This window comes from Amblyomma maculatum, chromosome 1 (genome assembly GCF_055883805.1).
Source record: "Amblyomma maculatum isolate TAMU_Amacu chromosome 1, ASM5588380v1, whole genome shotgun sequence".
NCBI classification, from domain to species: domain Eukaryota; kingdom Metazoa; phylum Arthropoda; class Arachnida; order Ixodida; family Ixodidae; genus Amblyomma; species Amblyomma maculatum.
In genome coordinates this window covers 376,036,434-376,047,259 of record NC_139344.1, presented here as the reverse complement: position 1 = coordinate 376,047,259, position 10,826 = coordinate 376,036,434, and the positions used below count along the sequence as shown (strand labels likewise).

General features: G+C 42.6%; 1 protein-coding gene across 1 annotated transcript; it reads right to left on the bottom strand.

Moving 5' to 3' along the window:
* Positions 1 to 5,129: 5,129 nt before the first annotated feature.
* Positions 5,130 to 10,302, bottom strand: LOC146208292 (uncharacterized). Its single transcript, XM_084592519.1, has 4 exons — positions 9,757 to 10,302; positions 8,381 to 8,563; positions 7,878 to 7,967; positions 5,130 to 6,112 (listed from the first exon to the last, which is right to left on the bottom strand). The coding sequence occupies exons 1-4, from the start codon at positions 9,799 to 9,801 to the stop codon at positions 5,663 to 5,665; spliced, it is 768 nt and encodes a 255-aa protein (XP_084448645.1). The 5' UTR covers positions 9,802 to 10,302; the 3' UTR covers positions 5,130 to 5,662.
* Between the last annotated feature and the right edge of the window lie 524 nt (positions 10,303 to 10,826).

Here is a 10,826-nt window from a genome sequence, read left to right as displayed (position 1 = left end):
AGCTGTAACCAAAAATAACTTGCGAGCACCTCCAAGTCTTTCCCTCTCCATGTTACACTTACTGAAAATAAAGCTGCATATCTGTACCAGCACTGCACAGCCCTAAGTTTTGGCACAAATTGCACTTAATGTTTTATTTTGTTATTCTTGTTCTTAGGTGCTTAGTTCTTCAGCAGACATACAGATTGTGCAGGTTTGTTTATTGTGCTGTCATAGCACCTAGCACTACCGGATGCCCACAACATTGCTTAGTGCCACTTGTGTTCACATCCCGACTGGTAATTGTCGTTTGCATTTAAGGGACACTGCAGACAAAATTGTTAGCCTGTACTGATAAATTACCTCACTTTAATGATGGACACTACTTTCTGTGAAAATAGTGTTCTTATGAGCTAGAATAAAAAAAAATAAAAAAAGTGTGATGTCAGTGCACGTTAAAAAACCTCAGGTGGTCAAAATTTCCGGAGTCCTCCACTACGGCGTCTCTCATAGCCTGAGTCGCTTTGGGACGTTAAACCCCACAAACCAAACCAAAAAAAAACAGTACAGGTTTTCCCACCACAGGTTGGTTTCGCAAGGAAACTGCGGTGCAGCAGCGCCTTTTGCGTGCGCAAGAACCCAAGGTCAAGATGCACCAATAGTAACTTCAAAACATTGGTCAAGATATCTCTGTGTAGACATTGCAAGTTTAAATTGATGGGCAACATGTTTTTTTGTTTTTTTTGACGCAGTGCAAGCATCATGCCTCCAGAGGCATGTAATATTGCTTAAATAAAAAAACTTTGGATCCCTCGGTGTCCCTTAAAGCTAACCTGTCCTCTTGTTAACACTTGATAACTCCAATTTCTAATGTAGAAGACAACCCAGTAAATCTGCCTTCCCTGTTTCTCTTGCTCTTGCACATTTACTGCAAGCTTTTCTTGTTTTCCTTAAGCTTGTCCAAGCTCTTTTTATGTTCCGGTTATTTATTTCTAACTATTATGTATGCTTGCAGATGATAATTTCTGTAAAACCCAAGGACGCGCTCTTTGACGTACATGCTGCAACCTGCTCGCATCATTATTTTGCAAGACACGTTTTCATTCAGCTCTTTTGCCATGTGCCATCCAGTATTCATGCCTCTGTCAATTACAAGCCAACTGTCTTTACATGAACAATTAGTATCAAGAAATTATATGTTTGATGCTGCACAGATTGTGTACATTTTAGTAGCAAAGCAAGCTTGCATATAATGCAGGTCTGTTATGTAAAAGTGCCTGGCGATACCCTGGAGATAACTGATCATAATGCCCCTGCAGAAGTATCCTGTGTACTTCTTGTTCTCTGCAGGCTCTGCTGTTGTAACACTGTGTCACTTGTTTTTTAACTACAGATTAATGGTACAGTGTTGGTCAGAAGCTCTCATGCCGCGCTGCCTGCTTTTCAGCCATTCTATGGGGCATTTACAACACCCCTGAAACCCATAAGCTGTGTAGTATGGGGTAGCAGAACGATCATTTTCACCTCCACCCCGCCGGGGTGGCGCAGTGGTTACGACGCTCGACTACTGTTCCCAAGGACGCGGGATCGAATCCCGGCCTCGGCGGCAGCTTTTCGGTGGAGGCGAAAAGCAAGGCGTCCGTGTGCTGTGCGATGTCAGTGCACGTCAAAGAACCCCAGGTGGTCGAAATTTCCGGAGTCCTCCACTACGGCGTCTCTCATAGCCTGAGTTGCTTTGGGACGTTAAACCCCACAAACCAACCAACCAACATTTTCACCTCTAAGAACATCGGTGGTTTCATGAATGCCTCGAGTGCCTGATTATAAGGCTTAAATGCAGACCCTGTGGCCTGAGAACTTTTGACCAATCATGTGCACGCTGACTAATGTGGCACAGAATTTCTCTGCCACAGTTTTAATGGTCAGCAGCCTCACTGCTTTGCGAGACCACTCAAGGGACACTTTTTGACCCCTGTGCTGGAATATATGGCCAGAAAATCATGGCGCTTGTACCCACAATTTCGTGCTCACTTCTTAATTGACATGTGCTAACCCATACATGCCCACAATCTACATGCGAAGGTGTTGGGCATTTCGAAAAAAAAAAAAAAACTAATTGCACTGAGTAGAGCACATAGTCAATATCTGCTCATCCAGTTGTTGCTTTGCGCTTCTCATAGGAGTGCCTAGAGAATGTGTGGATGGAAGGCTTTGTTTGTTTTGGGCATGTGTAGTTCTTTCTGAAAATCCTTGCTGACATTTTCAAGGAACGTCTAAAAAAATCCTGGCAATTGCCTAAACATGGTTGAAACACATGCTTCGATAAGCCAAGACCAGCTCCTGTATCTGGTGTGAATGTCTAGTCCTGTTGCGCACGTGTTAACATGGCATTGGTTACCTGAAGTAATGTATGTGCAGCATTGAATTTTCACTCGCATTGGGAATGAGAACGAAGTGCTGAGAACATAATGCTGAAATAAAACAATTGTGAAAACATATTGCAATTTGTGTTCATGTAAATTTAAAACTGCAGCTCATTTGACTCAGCCCCTCAAATAAAATAAATCCTGGAATAGCTGGCTGATTGGGTCCTGATCACGTATTGTCAGTTAATTTTAGAGCAAATGAGCGTCACACCAAGAAGAGGCCCTAGCTTTGTCCTTGTGGTTCTTGAATTCCTTCAGTAGAACGTGAAACAGTTTTCATGCGCTCAAGTCCTTTGCTCATCTATTCATTCGCTGCTGCGCATAAGCATACATGTTCATTCCCCGTAAGTATTGGATAGATTTCAATTAAAAATGTACGGTGAAAAATCAGATACGAGTGCTAATGCATCAAAATATTGATGCATCATATTGATAAGGTACATCAAAATATTGATGCACCTTAAAGTGCTGGATGGTCACAGCCTTGAGCCATCCACTGTGGCATTTGTAATGACTGATATGCAGCTTTCTCTGCCGCAATGGAGCTGCAGTTCGGGCACTCAACTACTCTACCCAAGGATGCAGGATTAAATCCTGGCCACAGCAACCACTTTTTGATGGAGGCAAAAAGCAAAACGCCCACATGCTGTGCGATGTTGATGCACGTTAAAGAATCCCAGGTGGTCGAAACTACTGCTCTGAGAAGCTTGGATTCGAGAAGGGGAGATACTTTCTAACCAACCTTATGACATAAAAGAGTACAAAGGATTTCATGATCACCATTTGGGAGTAGACTGTATTATAGGTTAAAAAATCCACATGTAAAATTTGAAGTGACTATAGAGCAGTTTTCTTGTGAAAACAGCAGACAGTGATAATAGCTGACTATGCATTCAGTAAAATTTGTTTCGCACTGGAATGTAGTAAGCTATCAATACAAGTCCACCGATTTGGTCCTCGGTGCCTCTTTTGAGTGTACTGTCACTACACGGCACATGGATGCATTCTGTCTCTCCTGAAACACCTATGCAGCAAAAGGGATTGGTCTCGCAATCTCTGGCCTTGGCAGTAGGTGAAGCATTTGCATGAATATATTGCTGCAGTAAGCAATTCATTACAGTACTTCTCTACTGTTCCCTACTATTTCTCTTACTGCTATTTTCTAGTATTTTCAGTGTAAAACGATTCTCTGTCCATGCTGTATAAATTGTATCACTTTAAGTCAATGTCACGAGTGCTTCAACCTCTTTCAGCAGAAACCTAGTGCTTCTGGGCATCTACACATGAACCCTTTTCAAATTGTGAAGGAACAATTTAATCACACAAGGCAGCATACAGGCTTTCACCATCACCAGGAGAAAAAGAACAAGCAATAGCTTCACTTCGAGTTGCGTACCAACATGCCCGTTAACTTGCCATAAAATTCTTCGACGTGCAACTCAACTGCAACATGAAGTGTGCATTGCTCTTCAAACAACAGGGCCTAGCTAGCTAAGCCAAAATAATCTGCTAGTTACACTGGAGACAAACACAACCGTTGCAAATAAAAAAACCTACTTTTAGACACTTGGGTCAAAGCCTAACATAAATTGTGCATTATGAGCAAGTATATGGTGCTGTTACTTCCAGGCGGATCATAACTGTGAAAAATCATTGAGCTAGTAAGCGCTGCTCCATTTTGAAGACTGCGCTATTATGGTGTTGGGTGAGCAGCACACACAAATTGCATCAACCTAACATAATTGCATCACAATGTAGTAACAACTTCAGTTTGATTGTGTCCTTACAAATACCCACGTTCATAACAAGATAAATAGATTTAAGTTGTTCAAGGTGAACTGCTCCGATGAGGAATATTGGAGCAGTCTTAAAATGAAATTGTGAAAAAAGGAAAGGGGCTCGAGAAGCAAAAACAATAAATAAGCACATTCATCACAAGTAATGATGAAATCTGCACTCACAACTCCGCTTGTTCCTTGTGGTTTGCTGCAGAGCCCGCAGGCAGTACAGTAAAGTGCATGTGATACACAATGGAGCATATACAGACTACTTTGCACGCATGGTTAGTTAAAAGCTCTGATAACGATTCACAATGCATGCATGCAAAATCCCATACATTTCCTTAGCTTGTGCTTCAATAATGCTAATCTGTCAATCTTTTGACATCACCTTATAAAATAAAAGCTAAGGCTATGGCAAAGGTGTACTAATACTATAACACATTGTAAAAATTTTGAGATTTGTAACGAGTTTTCATTGCTAATGTAACTACTTTACAAACAGGCTTAGCTGGCCTCTGATTGATCATGGTTGGACCATGCCATCATGCAGCAATTTATATAACATTCGTGTTATGCAACCGGCGCTCTTTTCCTCTCGCTGTATGGTCCTAAGTTATGGCTCAACGACCTTGCTATCACTTTTGTTCTCACCCATGCTTAACATGCACAGAATTCAGTAGCCTTTCAGGCCACTTGGTGCAGAGTATAACGAATAACACACAGTCCTTGGTTAGTGAACAGGCAGTACACGAGCTATGCAGGCAATCCTGCTCAGTAAGCACTTAAAAAAAAAGTCTTGCTCTTGTGATGAATGCTGACAAACCACAATGCATGTAGTAGACATGGTTGCAAAACATTCAGGCAGTGGTAGTTGTGCAGGCTTTGGGTGCACACGCACGGTCATGCTGGAAAAGAAAAGAGCGCACTGTTAGAACATCACTATGTGGGTAAGAAAAACAACACTCCAAACAGTGAGACATCAACAGTGAGTTAGCAAATGGCTTCTTTACAGCAATCTTGGCACGACTCATTTCAAATGATATGTACAAAAATGTGAGCCCCAGAAATTGAGCACTGTAGTCTGATGAAATCATCAGAGAAAGTTGTTTCAAGCATATTGAACACCAAATGTGGTGAACACTAATGTTTTCATGTGTATATGCATCCCTTGTATATAGAGAGTTGTGTTTATGTATACATAAAGAGGAACACCATAAATTCTGCATGTATAGTGTGCCCTTTAAACATCCTGCCCTTGGTTTTAAAGCATTGATGGCAGTGGCATTACCAATGCACACATTACATGCTTGTATCGGTTCTTGCAATAAAATAAAAAGGTAGAGGGGGAGAGGCATTTAAGTTAACACTGCTCCTCCATGCACCAAACATAGCATTCCACAGAAATCCCAAAGAGTGTGTACACAGCAAGTAATGAGAAAGTGTTTTTTCTCTTCCTCTCTAAACATTACGGCAATGTTATTCTTCTTTTTCAGTTCCGTCATCCTCAATGTCTTCCTTGTCGCCACTTTCCTCTTCTTCTGTAGGTTCATCAGCAGGTTTCATTTCATCATCATCTGCTTTCTCTTCGTCATCTTCAGCACCCTGAGCATTGTCAGCATCCTCTATGCTTTTACTAGCAGCAGCATCGGCCTCTGGCACATCATCATCATCATCCTTTTTTTCTTCGACATCTTCCTTTGTCTCCTCTTCTCCTTGTTCCGCACCATCATCAGCTTCGTCCTTCTCGTCAGTGCCCCCTTCATCTGGGGCGACTTCCTGTTTCTCTTCTTTGCTTTCATCGGCAACTTCCATGCTCTCAACATGATCACCAGTAGGCTCCTCTTGTGAGCCATTCACCATCCCAGCCTCTCCCTCACCTTTCTCACCGGGCATTATAATTGGCTCCACACCTTCAGGCAGCAAACTCTGGAGAAGGGAACAAGGCAAGCTTGCACACATTGGGTGGAGGCAAGATATATCGTCTAGCTGCTTTCCAATCAACTCGTGGCTTTAAGCCAATTTTAGCTTAATAAAACCAATTTTACCAGATGTCCCTCAACTAAACTCCCATTCAAAAAGCCCTTTCTACAGCCATAAGAATTCAGGACACTAAACGAGAAAAACAGTGAGGCCAATATGTGCATTTATATTGTAGCTTAAACACACAGCTTCCACATGAAACAAAGCTGTGCCCATTACCAACTTTAATTGAACTGAACTATGAATCTGATGCTAATATAGCAGACCACACAAAAAAGTACAAAGAAAATGATGTGCACTGAAAGCTAGCTAACAACAGTTTCAATAGTGGTAGTTAGCTAGTATAATGTGAAGCCAGTGATTACTGGCTTCACTCATGTTTATTTTGCATAGGGCTTGTCTAAATTTCAAATATTTGTGGTACTAATTGGGTGAGTTTGGCACAGTGAATTGCAGGTAGCCAAAAATAACAAGGCATAGCACAGAGTACACATTATAAAGTTATAGCATTTCTCTGGTCACCAATATTTATGTCGTCAGTACTGGGCATTTCCACACACGTTTCTGGCACTATCTCCATTGGTACAAAAAATGCTCTTTACAGATAACAAATGTGCCTTGACATCAGATATGAAAAAAATGCCTATATACGTGAACATACATATATTAATGGCTGACGCAATAAGGGGAAACCATTATATAAGAGAACTTGTCTGCTAAACACCAGATGAGTTCAGTGATGAGAGTTAAGGCTTAGAAGATAACCTTGCCTACAATCTGGTAGACTACTTGTAAGATCTAAAAAGAAAACTACTTTCATTTAACACCCTGAATTAGCAACTCCTTTGGGTTACACCCAAATGAATCGCATGTGATGTAGTATCTTGTGTTTTAGGTAGTGACCATTTTGTGTCAGTGAAAGCTTTTTCTTCGTTTGTTACTTTATAAAGGTGCTTATTTAGGCAGGAAAAAGACAACGGTTCTTGTGGGAGGAGCTACAGCTGGTACTGACCATTTGCTGTAAACAAGCACATATTATAGAAATTTAATGAGACTGCCTACAAATATGGAGTATGAGCAAACCTTATGCAACATGCCTGCAGTATTGCCAAGATTTACGCAGTGATTCATTAAAGCTGCTTCCAAGGTGGTTAACTTTGAGGCTGATTCTAGAAAGAATCAGTTTACAGCATTTCCAGAGATTGATTACACTACTATGGCATGTCTAACATTAGCAAAGCTTTAGCATGACAGTAATTGCTAGCAGTGCAAAGTGAACTTGCTTGAGAAACGACGCATATGCCCCTAGCTTTGTCAGCAGTATTAAATCAACCACTGCAAGCACTGCCAAATTTTGCTCATTTCACCTAACAAGTCTAAGAGAAAAACTTTAATCTTTCAATGCGTGTGTGTGCAAATACAGCAGCAATAGAAATAAAACGTCCTCTGGACAAATGGCCAAGCAAAGCAGTAATGTGTATGTGGGAACAAAATCACAGAAAAAAGGAAACTGAGGTAGTAACAGGTTGAGTGCGATTATTCTGCCGTTTTCAATGTTTCAAGTGACTTTTTTTCTTTTATTTGTCCTTTCTTGACCTTTATCTCCGTTCTATTTGTGTTGAGAATTTTTCACCCTTCAGCAATTTTTCAGGTCCCAAGAGTTGCTGCGTTATGCACATAGAGATGCATAGTAAATTCTAAATGCACTTACTGATCCATTTATGTTGTACTCTGCAGGGTCCAGCTTAAGGAAAACGATCAACCTGTCTTCCTCTGTAGCCTGGTCAAAATCGTCGAAATCCTAATGCAGAGGGTGAAGGTAACAGCATTAGAATGTGGCCTTGTCAAAATTATCACAAGGCAGAGATTACAGTAACAGGATTGCAGTGCGAGGTCAGAATTTGCACTATTAACATTATTAATCTGCATAAGCATAACTTCAAGCTTTGAGGCAGTTATCTTTATCAATCAAGGTTGTTAAAGAAGTTCAGGAAACAAACTAAGCAGATTACAAGGAGATCTCACTGTGGCTTATTTCGGCATATAGTTCCACAGATATGAGGCATTAATTAAGCTGCTTACCATAAAAGTGCACATGTTTAAGTTTAAAAAAAAAGGCAGAGTAATGTATACCTGTAATGACTGTGTCGGCAATACCAAGAGAAAAAATTATTTTCAATACATGCTTTACATACAGGGTTACTGTCGCCTTACCCCACAGTAATCTTTTTCATTGAAGAAATGTGGTGGAAGCGTCGGAACTCCATCAACCTTCTTGCAGTGTTCCTTCATAAAGTCCCTTTCTTCTTCCTTGCCAGGTTCAGTGATATCGATAGACTCAAATGGAACCTTTATCGATTCCAGGATCATCAAAGCCCTCTGTTGCCTTTTTTTTACCTGTAAGGAAGAAAGGATTACAATCAATGCTGGAGCCTTATCGCTGTGTAGCTAATTATGATTGTAAGGCACATATTAAAGAAAGTGGCCACAGCTGTACAGTGTGTAATGTGAACTTCACATTAGAATATTGCACTTTGCTTTTGTTGTTCTGCCCAATCAAATAACAATTATCATTATATCACACTACCAGGTGTTTAACTTGGCTATCTAGTGGTTACTTGTTGCAATAGTAAATAAATGCTATAGAGATGCATCACTTCATTAATATTTAAGGCCGTTTTTAATGATCATATCCATAATTCTGCCACTGAAACCAGTCACCATGAAATGGCCACAGCAAATGATTTTGCTGTCCCTCGTGCATCGGTGGCATGCAAAGTACAAATATTAACAAATCAGCTACGCACGCATATACCATATGGTACTGCACCGACAAGTAAGCAGTGGTTTACGCCCGCTGCAGTCCCACAAATGACAGGAAATCACCCGAAGACTGTGCAAACACCGTGGACAGCTTTACAGCGATATATATAGTTGACTTTGAAGGCTCAGTCCGAGTGACCGCAAATGCAGCCCACTGGCGAGATTTCGAGGTGAAGCCAGGAAACTCCTTCACACAGCCCTAAATATCCTTTTTATGCCCGCACCACGACGTCGCGATCGTGCAGCCACTAGAGCCCTCATAGTAGCGCCTCGCAGCTCAACTTCCAACCGACAAGGCGGGGAAGAGGATAATAAAAAAAGCTACGCATAGCCCGGCTTCCCAGTATTTCAACACTGGGTTTTTGCTGCACGGAGCAAAAGACGCCCGCGCTGAGGCCAAGAAGAGGAGAGCGCTGGCACCAACCCATGCGTTGAGAGTCTGCGCAATCTGCGAGACGCGCGCAGGGTGGTGCCGCACGCCGCGACCCAACCCCTCCGGCGGACTCGGGGACGCGCCGCTCGTACCGCTATCCTCGGAAACGACAAAGCGCTCCGGAAGAAACGCGCCCGGCGTAAACAGGATATGTCTCGAAGGCAGTTGCCAGCGACCCTGTTGAACGGTTGTCGTTGCACTTCCCGTCTTCGATCGTTCTCTCTGGGGGCGACGCAAACTGCGATCGTTTTGCAGCGCAGACACGCTGAATAAGGACCTGCAGAACCCGCCGTCCCACCCTCGCCCCCTCAGACAACGTTGTCGAACGACTTACCTCTTTGCTGGCGGAGATGCCGGAGACGTACATTTTGATCACCATCCTGTACTATCCAGCGTGCGGTGCAGGCACCTGGAGAACTCCACCGACCGGCAGCTCTTGCAAACTCCACAGCAACGACGACCGGAAGATTTCGCTCACTGCACAACTGACGTGATCAGCGAAGGATAAGAAGCACTAGACCGCCACTGCACCGCTACTACGTTCCTCAAGTAGCCGCTCTTCTCTACTCAACGCGGATACCAGCACACCACCACAGCAAGCGCCCGTCGACTAAACTGGACGATTCAAGAACAGGCATCACGAAGAAAACAAGGCAGTGCATGGCGTCATCGGATCACGTGCCGCGATGGGCGGTGCCCTTTCCTGCGGCGCTTGCTGCTCCCGCGGGTTTTGGTTTCTGTTTCGCTCTCCACTCGAACGCGCCTCACCCGAGTTCATTAATGCTTGTAGCGCACCCTTGAGTTTATATTATTTATTTTGTGCTTGCTACCGCATGTCCCCTTGCTTCTCGGTTTGTGTATTCCAGCAGTACGCCGCCCTCGAAGCCAATGTAGACTAACTGGTGTTACTCATCACCAAGCGCGCCGCGTCACTATGCGCTGAGTCGTCGTTTGCGCACCGACAGAGATTCAGACTACAATAACGGGCTCATATTTGCTATACTGGACGCATGTGCGATTGCCCTCATAGGCGCGGGAACGATAATATACGTGGGCTCTGTCCATTCTTTTTTTTTTTTTTTTTTTTTTTATCCTGCCCTCCTCATAAATGATTAGCGCTGTGTGAGTATCGTGCTACGTATATGACGAAAATTCATCTCGCAGCCTAAATTATAAGCAAAATATAAGAGCTAGAAATGCTTATTTTATATAACAATAAGATCAAAATATACTTTCTGGGAACCTTCGATGGAATTTTATGTGATCACGGTTCATGTCATGCCACATAATTCACTTGTTCATATCACAGCTAGATGTAAGCAATTATAATAACCGACCCTCTCAATGCAACTCCGAAACCAATAATTGCGAAGTGCTTCCAAAACGATTTTTTTTTTTTCTGAG